General features: G+C 38.6%; 2 protein-coding genes across 2 annotated transcripts in view; both read right to left on the bottom strand.

Annotated features, from left to right (window-relative positions):
* Positions 1-291: 291 nt before the first annotated feature.
* On the bottom strand, positions 292-3,809 carry LOC149084175 (dynein light chain Tctex-type protein 2B-like). The gene has a single exon (XM_089234521.1). The coding sequence runs from the start codon at positions 3,621-3,623 to the stop codon at positions 3,237-3,239; it is 387 nt and encodes a 128-aa protein (XP_089090647.1). The 5' UTR covers positions 3,624-3,809; the 3' UTR covers positions 292-3,236.
* A 2,955-nt stretch (positions 3,810-6,764) lies between these two features.
* The window catches only part of LOC149084174 (nose resistant to fluoxetine protein 6-like), a 37,967-nt gene continuing 26,829 nt past the window's right edge, over positions 6,765-17,902 (bottom strand). The window contains exons 6-15 of the mRNA XM_089234520.1: positions 17,675-17,851; positions 15,454-15,547; positions 14,424-14,525; positions 13,595-13,760; positions 13,397-13,476; positions 12,771-12,893; positions 10,098-10,218; positions 9,758-9,944; positions 9,518-9,660; positions 6,765-8,120 (exon numbers count right to left, since the gene is read on the bottom strand). Of these exons, the coding sequence (XP_089090646.1) occupies positions 7,812-8,120; positions 9,518-9,660; positions 9,758-9,944; positions 10,098-10,218; positions 12,771-12,893; positions 13,397-13,476; positions 13,595-13,760; positions 14,424-14,525; positions 15,454-15,547; positions 17,675-17,851 (1,502 nt within the window). The 3' untranslated portion in view covers positions 6,765-7,811. The remainder of the gene's footprint in view (positions 8,121-9,517; positions 9,661-9,757; positions 9,945-10,097; positions 10,219-12,770; positions 12,894-13,396; positions 13,477-13,594; positions 13,761-14,423; positions 14,526-15,453; positions 15,548-17,674; positions 17,852-17,902) is intronic.

Genomic DNA, 17,902 nt, shown 5'->3' with positions numbered 1-17,902 from the left:
TGTCTATCCCACCATTTCCTTCTGAGATACAGCAACTTTAACTGCCTTTTGTCCATACTTTACAATATAATTAAATAAAATTTGTCAACAACGGCCACTGACGGGACCTAAATTATAAGCCGTTTTTAATTCATTACGAATATAATTGACTATACTAATACTTTACAGCTTAATCCTAGGCATATATAATAAAATAAAAAATACAAAAATATTTATATTTTTTAAATTTTAAAAAAGAAAAAATTAAAAATTTTTAATTAAATTTAAAAGTTATTAAAGTATGTAGTCAATTATATTTGTAATGAATTACAGAACGGCTTATAATTTTGGTCCCATCAGTGGCTGCTGCTGACAAACTTTATTTAGTTTTATGAAAGTTGAAAAATTCAACCAATAGGCGCATCGGTTGCATTCAAGCAAATGCAACCAGTGATCTTATTGGTTGCATTTTTTAAATTTTATCAAAGCTTTTACAAAACTTGTATAGTGTAATCCCGGCCTAAGACAGAATTGTGATGTGAATATTTCTAAGCACAGATATTTTGAAAGTTTTTTTGGAATTTTTCTTCCATATTTTTCCGAAAAGACAAATTTTTTTTCAAAATTTTTTGAAAATCATTCAAGATATTTATCCCCATCGACTACTTGTGAGGATCAGAATGAAGGTATCTTTATACCCATATTCTATGGGGGCTCTAGATTAAACCACCAAAGAATGGCTCTAGACTGACTATGGGCACTGAATCAGGGATGAAGGTGAAAAATAATTACAAAAATTGCCAAAAAATTGTTTGTGTGCACGAATTTCAAACTAAAGAAGCAGGCAAAACGCCCGCATCTTTAGTGCTAGTGTGCAGGCCCCCATCCACATCCTCTTTGTGTGAAAGGGGCCTAATTCCTATGCTCTCTCTATCAACTAACTTTTAATTTTATCCACATTTTCATTTTATTTCCAACAATTTCTTTTGCTTCCGAATATCGTTCATTTATTACTTTTATTGGTGGTGAAATGCACAAAAATTTCCTTAGTGCAGAGAAAACAATATTGTACTAAATTTCGGAGCCTCCCTCTGATCTGAAGTCTAATGCATCTGATATCTCAGATGAAGAAAATAGAACAAAGCTTGCTGCATGGATGATGACAAAAATGATGTTCATGAAGAAGGCAAACAATCCCTAATGCCTGAATCATCTTAACAGTAGTTCACTAGAAAAAAAAACAAGAACCAAAATCCGGATTTCAAGGAAGAAGTGTGGGGCCATCTCAGGAAATTCTATCAATGCTGGGTATATCATTAATCTTGAGGTTCTTATTCTGCTTTTCAGTGCCACTGATGGAGAATTTGGCATTTCAAACAAATTTATATGCCACTCAAGAAGGAAAACCTTACACTCAGCCACCTCACTGGAAGAGATGTACCAGCTATCAATATGCTTATGTTGATCATTTGGGCCTGGAAAGGGAATTTTTCCAACAAAACGTTGTCTTTCCTGCATTACACCTTAAGGAAAATTTCAGTGTTCTAGGTGGACAGTGTCCCCACTGTGTGACCACCTGTTGCTCGCTGGATTTTCACAAAAATAAAAACATAGTAGCAAAATAGATTTATATGAGTCCTATGCATAGAGTATATGAAGTTAGTTCGGCCAAAAAAAAAAATTGTTTATATATATAATGCCCCTCAAAGGGGTTAAGTGGGATAAGCAGGATTGATTGTATATGCGCTAAAGTAAAATATTTTGCATTGCTCAGCAACTAGCTCTCAACTCATTATGCATATTTATCAATAGCGAGGGGGGGGGACAATGAAGACAATCGTCCCTCACAAGAACCAAAAAATTCTATAAAATTTATCTGCCTCTTGAAATATGGTGCGACTTAACGAACCGAATGGTGTCTGCCTCCATTACATTCAAAGCACACGGTTACTGCCTACGCCTTATTAACAGCTGATGAATGATGCTAACCTCCACTTAATTTGAAGCTGAATATGTCTACCTCAGCTTTATTTGGAGTTGGAAATATCTGCTCGAAAGTGTGAGCATAGGAGTGTTCTAAAGGGTGTGCAAGCATGTGAATGACCAAACCAGAGGCCTAGAGAATGTGTCAGCATAAGAATGACTTATAGCAGGGGTTCTCAAACTTTTTCCACCCACGGCACTCCTTTTTCCTATTCAATGCTTATCCGCAAGCTCCCAGAGATGTTTAACAAAAAGCATATTTTTAAAAAACCTTTGTCATGATCATCGATCTGCAGTGCCCCTGCCAAAGGTTGGAGGAACACCAGGGTGCCGTGGCACACAGTTTGAGAATCTCTGACCTACAGGGTGTGCAAGTATTAAGAGTGACCAAACGAGAGACATAGGGAGATTGTGTGAGCATAACACTGATTTAGAGCATGTGAATGACCAAACAAGAGACCTACAGAATGTGTGAGCATAAGAGTGACCTAGAGGATGTGCAAGCTAAGAGTGCCAAACAAGAGATTCTGTAAGCATAACAGCGACATAGAGCATAGTTTCCCAACCTTTTTTCTCCCATCGCCCTCATCCCAACACAATCTAACCCATATGATCCTATGTTATACCCGTAGCTTCTACCGTCCTTCTAGAACATTCAATCACCCCCCCCCCAAGGGGACATTAACGCCCACGTTGGGAATCACTGGCCTAGAGCATGTGAGTGACTAAACAAGAAACCTATCGAATGTGTGAGTATAAGAGTGAGTGATCAAGCAAGAGACCTGGAGAGAGAGTGTGTGTGTGTGTACGCTTAGAGACATTGGCATATTAACAGGTGTGTGGGCCAGAGCCTTAACTGGAATTTTTGCAATGCGGGGTAAACATTATTCAGTCCCCCCGCAACTTTACATTTTATTAATTTTTATAACGTTATTTGTTCCCACCTAAAATTACTGCCCGGGGCAGTGCCCCCTCTACTTCCGGCCCTGAGTCAATAGCACGGGACTGTGGATTTGAACGTTCAAGAAAATTAGACTAGAATGAGAGGTGGGCGTTACAACCATTAATCCAGATTTAAACTATCGAAATTCTCAATGTCCAAAGAAAATAAAACATTTAACACGAAAGCTGAACTATGTGCATTTGTGTCAACATGACATAAAATCCAACTAATAATAATAAATACACCGCAAATTTATAAAGATGCGCTTGACTAGAACTGCACACACACACATGGATACAAAACAAACTTGCGCTGGACGGAAAGAGTCGTCTCAATAATAGTAGGACGCGAACACGGCGACCACACAAACCAGCGAGTCGGTGCACAGGACCTCCGAGAAGCAAACGTCGGTGTCGGCGTCCCACAAGCAGCGGCTGCACATCCTGATCCCCTGGCCCTTCTGCTCGGAGATGGCCACGTGCACGAGGAACTTGTAGCGGTCGTACCTGAGCTCTTTGATCTTGAAGTGCAGGGACTCGGACAGGGACTTGGTCCATCCCTCGGCGTCAGCCGCGTCGTAAGTCTTGTCGCCGAGCTCTTCGTGCAGCGACAGCTTGACGCACTCCCTGACAGCCTCCCGGTTGAACTTGTGCTCGGGAGGCGGACGGATGCTGAAGGCGCTGGCAGGAGCTTCGGCTGCCTTGTTTTCTGTTTCCATCTTCTCAGTCACTTATGAAACTAATCGCTTCTTAATTACGTGAAGACGTCGTGAATAAACATTCCACTGACTTGACTTGATATAAATGATTAATGTCGTCTGAACCTTAATTAAAAACGTTCCATTTTCAGTTTGTTTACAGACGACATTACGAACGTGGGTGTTTCGCCTTTTCATCGGCTAGCCAGTGTTACAATCTGATGGTTCTTCCACATAATATGCTGTGATTACGGGAAAATCTCTAAATTCATAGTATTACAGTTATGAAAGTAAGAAAAATGGATGGATATGGCTTTATGTTCATTGAAAACGAGTACTAAAAATAACATTTAGTCAGAAAATGTATATATGTTGCTGCCATCTATTAGTTTTATAAGAAGACTTTAAGAAAGATAAGAAAACTCTCAAGAAAGACAGCAGTTTCTCTGTTTCATAAATGCCAATAGATGGCAGTAGAGGCTTCATTTTTCTCATGAATCCGTTTCCTATTTGATAGACGGCAGAAGCGAGTTCGATGACAGGAATTTGACTGACCATATTTTAAGAAAAACAAATCAGGATATAGCTGATTATCGTCAGAAGAGTCACCAATTAGCATGGGCGGTGATACGGGGAGGGGCCGTGGAGAGCATTGCCCCCTTCCCCATCGTCAAAGGTGGAGTCGACTGATCTAATGTATACAGTCAAACCTCGTTAATGAGTCACTCTTGGGAGAGCAAAAAATATGACTTGATAAGCGGAGTGACTCGTTAAACTCTCGAGTAAGCCATAGCTGTTCTAATTCCTGCATGAGGATAATTGGGACTTCCAAAAAGTGATCCGGTAGGCGGAGTGACGTGTTAACCGGGTGACGCACTAACGAGGTTTGACTGTATATGAATTGACATCATCATCATCGTGACCACCCAAACTTCCAAGTCCATCTCCGCCTATGCCAATTATTATTATAATTACGGCCGCCCTTACCAGACACCCGGTGCGAAAATAATTAGAGGGCAGGAGGCTCCGTAATCATTTCGAGCTCCAATTTTAAATATTCTGTGGGATGGGGAAGTAGCATCCGAAAATTCCTACATCGAAAAAATGGATACAGATAACTCCAGCACTAATAAAAATTCAGAATAAATGAAAGAAATAATTCTAAAATTCTGCATTTTAATCGAAAAAGAATTAATTCTTTGAAGGTATTTCTTTTATAAATTGTGAATTTTTTTTCATTATCTCTGCAATTCTGCATTTTCATCATTTTTGAAATTCCAAATGTTTATCAGTTTTTTGGAATTATTTTATTTTCTAAATTTGATGGATGCTCTAATTATTTCTATCACTAATTCTGAATTTTTAATAATTATTTAATTTTTTTTTTTTCATTTATTCTGAATTCTCATGACCGTTTCTTTCGTAATTTCTGAGTTTTTATGAATTCTGGAGAAATCTGCATTTCCGTCTGGAAAGAAATAATTCTGCCATTCTGCATTTTCATCATTTTTGTAATTCTAAAAACTGATGAAACTGTTGTTTTTTTTTCAAATTATTTTATTTTCTAAATTTTCATGGAAGATCGAATTATTTCTATCATTCATTTTGAATTTTCATGAGTGATGGAATCATTTCTTTCATAAATTCTGAATTTTCATCAAATCTATAATTCTGAATTTCATCAGTTTTGTTTTTTTTTTTTTGGAATTATTTCTTTCATTTACTATGAATTCTCATTAATTTTGGTACTATTTCTTTCACTTATCTGATTTTTCAATTATTCTGGAATTATTATTTTCATTTATTCTGGAATTATTATTTTCATTTATTCTGAATTTTCATGAGCGAGGGAATCATTTCTTTCATAAATTCTGAATTTTCATGATCGTTTCTCTTTCATGAATTCTGCGTTTTTATCAATTCTTCAAAGTTGCACTTTCATCTAGAAAGAAATAATTCTGAAATTCTGAATTTTCGTCTAGAAAGAAATAATTCCAGAATTATCTCTTTCGTAAATTCTGAGTTTGCATCAACTCTGGAATTCTGAATTTTCATGTGTTTCTGTAATTATTTTATTTATTTATTTTGAATTTCCATCAATTTTAAAAGTATTTCTTTCATTTATTCTGAATTATTTTGTTTGTTTGCTGGAATTGCTTCGTTCATTTATTCTGAATTTCCGCTCTTATTTTCGCACCGGGCCGCGCAATTTTGAGGACGGCCCTGCTAATAAGATGCAAAATTGTTCAATACTAATTCATATAATTATAATTTTTCATATCAGTGAAACAGAGAAAAGAAATATATTGCCACGATACATATGATATAAACAAAATTTATTTATTTTTCCATATAATCAAAACTTAATACAAGACATGATACAACATGTGTTTCTTGTTCCGAAATGAATTCGTAGTAAAAAAGAGAAGGTGGGTGGGGAACTTGTGCATGTGTATTGAAACACCCCTTGAGCGTACAACTGCAAATACATATTCAACGAGTGTACTAAAAAAATTCCATTCATTCAACCGCTTTCCTGACGAAGACGAGTTTACTTGTCGCACTTTTGAGCCAATATATTCCAGCTTCCTTCTGTGACGGTAATTATAGGGTCTGAGGTTGAAAAATATTAATTTATTCAATTCAATGACCGTTTTTTCATTAGTCTCGAATGGGGAGAAATAGATTGAAGAGAGAAACGGGTTTTTTTAACTATAAAAAAAGTCAATTGAATAAATGCTGTTGGGTTATTTAAAAAAACAATCAACACTTTTCGTCTCTTTCCTCCTAAAATTATGTAAAGAATAATATCAGGTTGTTGTTGTTTTAGGAATCATTTCTACTGGAACCAAGAGACAATACATCTTTCAAATTTAGTGCGAAAAATCCATCAGGAAAGGAGCCAGAGACATGAGGACCATACATAGTCGATCTAAAATCAGTTACGAGCAAGTATTGTGATGCACCAAACACCAAAGTCACAACTCAAGAAAGCTTGTCAAGTCACTTTTCTTGACAGCTTTAAGTAGCATGCCAAATGAGTCACTATAAGAGGGAAGAAATGGCCTACCCGTGAGCATATTAACAAACTTTACATTCATACGAGTTGGAACTAGATTTAGAATATATTCCGAATACGGGAATATTGCCAATTATCGCCAAAAATGATGTCCAAGGTAATCAAAGCTGCCGACTACTGTTAAAATCACCGAAAAGTCACGAATGGCGGGAAATGAAGCACTACTGCCAAATTGCAGTGAATTTAAATGTATTCTTCAAATTATATATAAAACGTGCAAGAGAAAAAAACATCGCAACTATGTGAGAGGAATATTCTTATTTATTGTCGTAATTATCGTAATGTAAATCATGAGTCTGGAAGATAAATTGAATAGTTGATTTCTGTGAAGAATAAAAAAATCAAAAAATAGCTTCATTGAAAATACGTGAAAAAACGGGACATTTATTGCAAAAAAAAAGAAAAAAAATTCAGGATGACCAAAATTACATGGAAATACGGGAATGTGCCGGGAAATAGAAGTTGTATGATTACTTTACTCATAATTGACCAAATACGGGATTCTAAAATTTTTTCCCACTCTCGTATCAATGTAAGGTGGTTTGTTAGTATGCGACCCGGGCAGAGAACGGAGTCCCCTTATGCATCATTGTTCTAACCCGCCTAGTTCTCATGTCTGTCAAGCATTATAAAATCGGAAAATGGCGGTCACTCCCATTGCACTTAATATGTCTGCGTCTGAGTCTAATATTATGACTAGATATACTTGTACTCATAGGTTTCGTATATAGTAATATAGTTCATTTTCTTGTAAAGCGAAAATGAATATATATGTGATCGTACGAAACGAATGCATGGAGATATGGAGTATTAATAGAAAAGTCAGAAATCTCTCATCCACAAAATACAAACTGGCCATTATGGTTTTTGAAGGTGACGATGATTGAAATCCATGTGGCACCATTCAGGAGAGTCTTTATCACGATTGGCCGAGTTTGAGCTAAATTTATGGTACATAATAATACGATGGGGAGGTTTTGTCGGAGATTAACTCCACATGAAACACACGATCACAGCTTGATTTTGTGCGATTCGAAAATCGCGGAACATGTTTTAGAGGAAGGGGCAAAAAATAAATAAGCTTATATCGGTAGCGTCCACAGTGTGGGTGAGACACATCATTATAAGCCTTATGGACCCTCCGCCAGTTTATCTGCCTTCTTCGTTGTGTGAGGCTGTTCTTTCTGGTTAGTCTCGACGATGAAATTTGTCGGGACCATGTCGCATTTTGTAACTTGGTTCTTCAGTTTTTCGGCGATTTTTGACGTTTTCTTGCCGCTTTCGATGCAACAAGCTGTGACGGCGGACGTGTCGTCGCTGCCGTTGTCGATCAAGTTCCAGATCTTCGATTCGACCGCGATGAAGGGAAGGCAGAAAAACACGTAGCACAGTGCCGACAGGGCCACGGTCAGAACTATGTAAGCTGTTGCACACATTACCTGAAGAAAGAAATATAATAATGAAAAAAAAAATATTGCTTGGCGGATTAAATTGACAAAAAAAAATCGCTATTCGAAATTAGTATTTTTATGAGACGGTTTTTTTGCAGCTTTCTTTCTATTTGTGAAAATTTGGCTCATCAGAAAAAAAACAAAAACAACAGATGGATAAAACAAAAGGAAGCCAATTGGCGAAAGCCGAAAAACCACAATTATAACATACAGGAGAACTACTGCCCCACCTAACACCAACTCTGGCCATATCGCTATATTGCAATATTTAGTTGGGTTGGAAATGAAGATGCCATCTATCAGTGGTCGCCTCAAGCTCGTTAGTGAAATATCCTCTCTATATTCTTCATTGGGTTTGAACCTGGGGCACTTGTCATGCCAACCTTCACGGGGGTAGACGAACATCTTACCCCCACGACACTCGGCCGTTCGAGAACTGGCCACTGTTTGGACAAAAGTTGGACATAGAGCCTGCTATCGCCAATCAGTGCAAGTAATTCCCTAATAACCGACAACAATATAACGTTAGTTATCTGTCGTTACCAGGGCCGTTATAAAGAGCTTGGGGGCATGAATCCCAACTATATTTTTTAAACCCCGTGTTTCCTGTAGTGGGCATTATCACACCCGAGGAGTGATTAAATGGTCTGTGACGGTAGGGGGGGGGGACTATGGTTTAGTATAATATTCTATGAGCTTGATTCGAGGGGGGCGATAAGAAAAAAAAAATTGGGAAATTATGCTTTAGAGGCAGAACTGTCTCAAAAACCATCCGGGCAAAGTGATATTTTGAGGCCCCTCCTACCAATTTAATACTTATCTTCGAAAAATCCTAGTGTCGGTGTCCAGTCGAGAATTACAAGCTCCTCGAATGGTGGGGGCTCAAGAGGAATCACCGAGAATACGCATAGTGAACGGGGGGGGGGGGGCGCAAAAATGTCCACGTCCACCCTCCTGCTTATTTCTAATGTTTTTTTGCTGAACGAGGAAGGGTGATTGTCACCTTCTCTAAATCGACCTATTGCTATGGGTCGCCGGTGCACTCGAGGTTTCCGGACTCCATTAGCAGGTGAGCTCATACGTTAACGCAAAATAATGCGCACGTGAAGTAAATACTTTACGTGCGTATTAATGGAATTTTCTAAATATTTCAGACGCCACTGGTCATTGCTGAACTACGCCAAGGAAAAAATAATCACAAAGGCCAGTCCTTTTAACAGACTGATGTAATGAGCAGCATAATTATGCGTCGAAGTGCGACTTTTACTGTTGAATGGACACTCAATTTTTTTGTGAAATTGATTCTTCATTTGCTCGCCAAATGAAAGATTTCGTTACGATCTGACAGAAAGACGTAATGTGTCTCCAATCACATTTGAACGTACCTGGTCGATGTGCGCCATATACAGCTTTTCACGTATCTGTCCAGTGTGGAGGTAGAATACGAGAGGACTGAGCAAATACACCAAGCAACTGAGACGGTCCAACGGGATGAGGATTTTCCAAGACAGTATGCTGTTCACGACACCTGCATAATTAGAAACAGTGACATACACCATGATCACACCGATAGCTGTATTGATTCACTTGTTCATATTGAAAACGTCTCGGAAAGATGCTCTTACCCCCGTATCCGTGGTGGCAAGCGAACACTATCCACGCCAATCCCATCGACCAGGCTAGTCCATGGACAGCTGCGTACAGCGCAGCCAGAGCCGTTCCCATAGAATTGCCGTTCCTGAACCAGTAAAGACCGCACAGAACGGTTAAGTTGCACAACGCCATTAACGTCCATCCCGATGCTACGACTGTCTGCAATAAAAAAACATATATATATATATATATATATTATTATTAATATGATATTTTTCGATGAAAAATGTCATAGCTGATGTTCTTGCATGCAAATCACATAAAATGCGTATTGTATTCAGGACAAATGAGAGTAATGATGTTTCCTCTCACCTTACTCATGCGGACTTTCCAGTTCGTAGCGAAGAGATATCCAAGGAAGACACCAACGCAGAACGGCGAGACATGGTCATAGGCTTGAATGAATAGTTTGTCCCATATGACTCCCAGATTACTGTATAAATAAGATATTTAATTTATTAAAATGGTATATACAATTTTCTACTTTACGAAGCGGACACAAAAATAATTTCTGTCTTTACGGGAAGAAAAGACCATCTGCTCTTACTTGGTGAGTGTACGTGAGCCGCACCAATTTGCCGTATGTATAAAAAATACCCATATGTATGTATTAGGTGACCATATGTCCCGCATTTGGACAGTCCTGGCTTTTTCTGTTTTTCTGGCTATCCCGACATTTTTTTGAGAAAATGTCCCGATTTTCCACGTGTTTTCAATGAAGCCAACTTGACTTTTATTCTTCAAATCAACAATTAGAATTATCTTCCCAACTCAAAAACTACATTACGATAATTACGATTACAAATAAGAATATTTATTTCACACATTTGTCATGTTTTTTTTGTTTTTTTTAATTCACTGCAATTTGAAGTGGCGCTTTATTTCCTTTGATTGGCGACATTTCTGTGATTTTAGCATGAGTTAGCGAGTTTGCTTACTTTTGGCATCATTTTAGGCGGTTATTGGCAATGCCCCGTATTTTCCTGTAATTCGGTGCCCAATTTCACGAATTTTTCTTCGAGGAAATATGGTCAGCCTGCATATGGGGCCTTGAGTGGACAGAAAAATATATATATTTTTTTTGTTTCATTAAAGACAGAATTGAAATTTAACCTGTTTGCATGAATTTCTCAGTTCGTTCTCTCTCTCTCCCCCCCCCCCCCCAGCTTCTTAAAGCTCCACGTTATTTGTTAACGCTCTTTATTCGTGGATTGCTTTGGGCCGGACTTTGGTAGGTGTGAAATGCGTATCTGCACTGGGCCGCTAAATTTTAGGGTCGCCAAAACGCAATAAAAATTCTTTTACCAAGTTATACATTTTGAATTATTAATAATGCAATAGCTTAAAATTCTTTCCGAAGCAGAGAGGCCCAACAGCTTACGGTTTTGACCTCAAGCCAAGTATGCAAGCTGGTTAGGCCCTGGGAACTGGATCAGAGGGAGCAATAAATTCTCCCTTTAACGACGTATTCAAAATTACACGGGGAGGGGGGACTGCATGCTTGCCCCTTGCCGAAAAAGTGTTTAATTGCGGCTCTAGGCATAATTGCGCCAATTATGGTATTTCCGCCTGTGAACACTACACGAATTTTTCCAGCCTTCTCCCATTTTAGTTTTAATTTTCTTGACTTGTCTTTTCTTGATTTCGCCATCCTTTTACTATAACCCGCTTGCCCGCCCTACTGCAAATGCACACGTGTCTCTAAACGCACTGTTTTTGTCACTCACATGCTTGCACACTGCTTTGGTCACCCACATGCAATACGATTCAGGCGTCAGAACCTAGGGGCTGAGATCATTTAAGGCCCCAGCAACAAATTTTGTGTGAGTGGGCTGAGCCCCCCCCCCCCCCAAAAAAAAAATATTATGAATATACAACGGAACACACCATTCCGCCAGCTGCGTATGTGTTTGAGTCAAGTATATATAGGACGAATGGTGATTTTCGGCTCCTTTTCGAGTGCTAGTAAATTTGGTAGTTGCCTGAATGTCCGAGAACACTGGAGAATCAGAAGAAACCATTTCAGAGGGTTGCAAAGCCATTATCGTTCTGGACATTCAAAATACTTGAGCCGTCCCTTTGGATTATTCATTAACGATCAGACATCGCGGTTAGTCTCTTAGGGCCGTATTCACCCACATGGTTTAAACCTGTAGTTACAATTTTTTGATAGAGATCGACACACATTGGTTAAATTCAGGGTTTTAACCAATCTATGTTGATCTCTTATCCGAAAATTGTAACTACAGGTTTAAACCATGTCGGTGAATACGGCCCTTAGTGACCCGCCACAACGTCTGGACTAATGAAACCGGACGATTCAGGTTCGAATCCCGCTTGTCGCATAGCGGTGGTCGGCAGAAACGGTTTTCCTGGGGTTTTCTAAATGTGATTCGAAAGCCAATCTACCATTTGAAAAAAGTTTCTCAACGAGAGCAATCAGACCTACAACATTTAAAATTCACTCATGATGTAAAAGGCAAAATAACCTGCAAAGATTCTGAATCCAGAAGGCAGGTGGCTTCTTGAACAACTATCAGGCATTACTCAGAAACAAACTTCATCTTAGTTAAACAACACAATTTCGAAATGCAGCATTCGTTAAAAGTTGCAAAGAGAAATGCTTACGAGAAGCGTGTGCGGTTTATTATTAGTCACGTGCACGCACATAGATGGAGCTGGTGAAAGTATCATCCCCTTTCCTTCCACGAAAGAATTATTCTCACCTTGAAATCCCTCAATATCAATGATTGATTGATACATAGCAGTAGAATCTCATACAGGAAATGGCCCATTTAAAGACGCAGAGAAGTCCTGCACAACAATATTTTAGATTAATTTTCTTTTCTAGTAAGGACTGCGCCGGTGGCTCCGGATTAGGTAAACATACATAGCCACCCTTTCCTGTTTACGGCTCTGAGTGTGTGTGGATTTTGATATTTATATGCTATTTTCAATGAATACATGCCATTCATTTCTACTTACAGGAAACTTAGGAAATACAAAGCTGGTGACGGAGGTAGCTCATTGACTACAGTGACGATGGCCACGGCAGCGCTGCTTCCCAGAACCAAGATGACGATGAAAAGAATTCCGAACGTTGGCCACCTGTAATTAGATTAATAGTATGTATCTTTTCTCTATCTTTTCTGAAAAAAAAACCCACATATGAAATTGTCCAAAACTAGGTGAAGTCTCAGTGTGTACGTACAGAATGAGCATAAAATACGTGGGCCTGTAGAGCGTTTTTTTTATCCTAACTAGCGTTTCCTGTGAATATATCTGTGTCGTTTTAAGGCATGGGGCCCACACGGGCGCGGCCCGGGGGGCTTCAAACGAAGAGAGGACTCACAAAAATGAAATCTGGTTGAAATTTTCGAGAATTTGTTTGGTAGGGCCTCAGAAAAATCAATTGGCCCGGGGACCCATGATACTCTTAAGACGTTCCTGCTCTCTATCGAGTGATTTTGTAACAATATTTTATTGTAAAATCACTGAGTGTATTCTCTACAAATTCCAATGTTGATTTGATCACATTAGGAGGAGGAGGAGGAATGCTCAAGTCAATTTATTTTATGCTCACCCTGTATACTCAGGTGCTTACTACTGACCTGCTCAGAACGTACAGCAGCACCGGCATTAATATGAAAAGCTGCATCAAGTCCGTCACGATCCAGGTATGCCACAAACACTAACAAAATAAAGGTACAGTTCTGTCAATTAATTTGAATTCGGTGGTGGCATCCGATTAACAATTATTGTGATTGAACTTTCAATAGAGTTCGTGGGTAGACTATAAAAAAACTCACCGTCTGTTGTGATGGCCAGAAATTGTTCAGAAAAAGTACATTCATCCACCACTTTGAGCGACACTTCTCCACTTCGGGAGTTACGATGTCGGCCCATATGGGTCCTCGGCCTATTATAGGTAGAAGCAGTAGTAGAGCTATAACCAGCAACTGCAATAGCGCAAACCTGAGAAATTTTAATAGATTATAATTAGTATAATTATGTGTCAATAACAATTATTTTTTTCGTCAACTCACTGGCTTCATTAATTAATGATTCTAGCATTCGTACACCGCTATGGTTGCTAGATTTCAAGCATTAAAATACGAGACTAAATTTTCTCACTGAGTTGTCAACTTATAAGATAGGTGGCAGCCCATTCTGAGAGGGGGGGGGAAGGGGGGTAGCACTCCTTTTCCAACCCCTGGGTCCGGCTCTGGTAGGATTCTGATATACAGTCGAATACCGTTAAAAGAACTCCAAGAGACCGGAGAAATCAGTTCATTACAACGAAATTTCGTTATAAAAGGAATTCCAGGGTTTTTGCATAGTTCCTATTAGTTTTATTATACCAGGGACAATTATTATTTGGCCGCATCTGAGGGGTGTCCGTTAAGAGAGGTGTTTATGTTTTTTTTTTTTTCACTCCCTGCGGTTTAACCGTGTCTTTCGGTTATCCGTGTTCCCCCTTCGCCAAAATTAGCCCGGATAACCGAGATTCTTCTGTACCACATAATTCTCTGTATACACGGGAAGGCCTGGCAACTTTACACTTGATAATAACGTCCAGTTCAATAGGGAGCAAATAGAATAAAAATATTGTACATGGAAAAATGAAAAAGAATTTACCTCGTGAACCACATTCCGAGAAATCTCAAGCTGTTGATCTTAATCTTCTCCTTTTTGCCACTACCATACTTCTTCCACATACTGTATGTTATTTGCAAACCTCTATGGGGAAAAATACATTCATAATAAGATTCTGCTCTGAACTGGGTCACCTTGGGAGCATTTAATAGCTTTCCATCAAGTGGCAACATAAAGATATTTATGGCAAAAAAAGTTTCAGTAACGTTTAACACAAGCAGTGTTTCCCAACCTATGGTCCGCAGGAACACTTTATAAAATTATTCATCCGTTGTAATTGATATTAATAATATTCATATGGGTTCAAATAAAATTACACTTTCATACTTAAGTTCGCCATACATCATCGAAAGGAATGTATGCGATCTAAAATACGGGATATCACTAAATTTTGTAAAAAAAAACCCCAACAATTTATCACTTTAGATGCACTTTGTTAATTATTGCGAAAATTGCTGAAGGGTGTGGGAAATAAACGACTGCTGCAAATCGCAGTTATCTGCAAATCTTATCAATAAAAAATATACAGTGCCATACTAAAAAAATATTCAAATCATCTGATGACCATATTTCATGATTTTGAAGAATACGGTAAGCTAGGATCTAAAATAATAATCTGTAAAATACGGGACGTCGCTAATTGTCATCATAATTAAAATTCTCAAAAACTACAAAAAAAATTAAACCTCAGATATATGTGAGATGAATATTTATAATTTTTGCCTCAATTATCATAATATAATTGATGTCATGAAAACGCAGTGTGTGTGTGTGTGTGTGTTACGACTTTAGTAAGAATTACAAATTGAAATAAATGTCGTTGAAAGAACGGGGAAGTCTATAAATAAAATCGGAAGAACTAAAATTATAGGTTTGTACCGTAATACGGGACGCAAGTCGTCTTTCAAATTGTTTCAGAAATTTTACTGGTCTTTGTTTTTTGAGAAAGATTGAGAAACACTAATGCAGTAATGGAATCTAGAGAGTCAAAAAATATCTGGAAAATACTCACGCCGCAAAAAATATCGTATCCACTGCAGTGGGAGAATTGGCAAAAATGGTGAACCACCATTCTTCAAAGAACTTGTAAAAATGAAAGACACTTCCTGAGAAAAAATAAAAGGGGAAAAAAAATCACATTTTACTGAAGAAATGAAAATTAGGCTGCATATTTGGGCAAGAATATGTATTTTACATTTGGTATGGCTAGTCTGGCACCGCCTAATGTTGTCCCAGAACTCTGTCGTGTCGCCAAAATGAGAGCGGTGAACACGTCTAGACAAGCAATTTCTGCTCTGGAACCTGAGGCCGCAAATGACTTTTTTGTTTAGCGCACGTCACCATGAAATTTAAGTCGCTGGAGCCAAAAAAGGGGGATAAAAAAAGAAAGAGTTCTAAAGGAATCCCGGGAAATGTGATTTTCTCCATTGATACATAATAATGTACCGTTTGAGAGAGAGAGTGAATCTTTTTTTTTTCATCGGACTGGAAAGAAGAAATTTATCTGTCACTTCCCATGATGTGAGCAAACTTTGTCATATTTAGGCGACTTCTGAAGTAATGTAAAATTCTGAAACCTAATGAACGTGTCTCCTAAATGAGCTGAATGCGACACCAGTTCCTCATTTTTGTCGCACCACGGTCATTTTCTGCACACGAGGGCTAATTCAAACCGCGGCCTACAATTTATTGATGATTCGGAACGGTTGCCTTTTCTTATACTCATCGAGAGGTTTTGGTGCGCTAACACCTCGATGGGGACTCCCTGCAGTAGCAATTTTTTCTGTGGTCATGCCACCGTTTCTGCTGTACCCCTGTGTCAGGAAAGTTTTCTAACAAGGACGAAACAGGCATCGAACTCGCGACACCTCTAAACATCCTTTGGTACTTCAGGCGAGTATCTTATCGACCTGGGCTACCGCACCCCGACACCAGTTCCGTCGTAAAAATTGTTTATCTCTCAGCTTGGTACCTAGGGTTTAAAGATATCTTGTTTTTAGGCTGGGATTGGTCTATAAAAGTCTGATAAAAGTTAATTTATAAAACTTGAAAAATGCAACCAATAAAGTTATGGGTTGAATTTGCTTAAATTTAACCGATAATCTTATTGGTTGCATTTTTCAAGTTTTATAAAAGAACTTTTCTAAAACTTTCATAGTGCAATGCCGGCCATAGGAAGATATGCCCTCCAATTTCTTATCATTTCAAGCGTCTTTCCACATGTTTACACACTTTAACCAATGGCGGTCAAAATTGCCAGAATACAATAGCCAAAGTTGCTTCAGAGTAAGGCAGATGCTATTCTAACCACGGCCTAGTTTCATCAGGATAATATGAAAAAGACAGATTTAAAAAAGAGAGGTCTGGAAGAAGACCTCAAAATCCGTTTTATGAACACTGTGCCATCGTTTGCTCACAAATAGATAATGCTGTGAACTGAAGTAGGGGGCGGAGCTGGGTTAAGTCATCCATTCACAAATAAAGAAAATAGGATCAAACCACATTCAATGTTGATTACTACGACAATTTATTAATCACCTCTGGCAAAAAAAGCAACGCTCCTGAAAAAAAAACCCTTAAGAAGGTAGAGAAAGAAAACCTTTCGCCATGCTTCCGGCAAAGAAATAAAACCTGACCAGAGAGATGGTAGGAAGAATTCATTATGAGCAGTGCCATCTTAAGGCATGGGTCCACCCGGGCAAGGCCCAGGGGCCTCAAGAGAAGAGGGGGCCTCACAAAATTCAGATCTGGTTGAAATTTTCGGGAATTTGCCTAGTAGGGCCTCAAAAAAATCACTTGGCCCGGGGGCCCATGATGCTCTTAAGACGGCCTGATTATAAGCAAGGGGAGACGAGTCGTTATTTTTTTTTTTTTCGCTCCAATTTATACTATCAAAACGTGTTTCAGTTCCAAGACGTATATCTATTTGACTAACATATTCTTACTCCCCCTTCCGCCTAGTCTGTAATTCTTAAGGATTCTTTTTCTTTCTTTTTTGCCAGTATTGTGGCGCAATCTGCTGTGGAAATTGGGAAAAGTTACGTTATCAAGTGTGAGTGAGCAGGCATCTTCCTCTCCCAGTTTTAGAGTCCAGGAACCCTAGTGATACGGTTCTTTCATTTCGACATGGTAACGTTTAATATGGTAAGTCCCCCCCCCCCTCCCCCACCAGCAGGTTAAAATCACGGTTTCACGTATAATGTGATCAATCAAAAATATAAGTTTCAACTCACTATATTTAAAAAAATGGAATTCTTCACGATTCGCGTAAGTAGCAATCAGAAGATACAGGCAAGCAGTAATGAATTTGATCCCATGCATACAACTGATGGCATGACTCTCTTCAGTCGAGAGTAGTTTCCCGAGGTTTCGTCTCGCTGAAAACTCCAATAAGAATCCCAGTTTCGTTTCTGAAAATGGAAAATATCTAATGAGTTCATGTCACGAGTAAACTCACATCT

The sequence above is a fragment of the Pholcus phalangioides genome, unplaced genomic scaffold (assembly GCF_987345545.1).
Source record: "Pholcus phalangioides strain wild (caught in Gottingen) unplaced genomic scaffold, Ppha-v1.0 ptg000008l_1, whole genome shotgun sequence".
Lineage (NCBI taxonomy): Eukaryota > Metazoa > Arthropoda > Arachnida > Araneae > Pholcidae > Pholcus > Pholcus phalangioides.
This window is presented reverse-complemented; position numbering and strand designations above follow the sequence as displayed.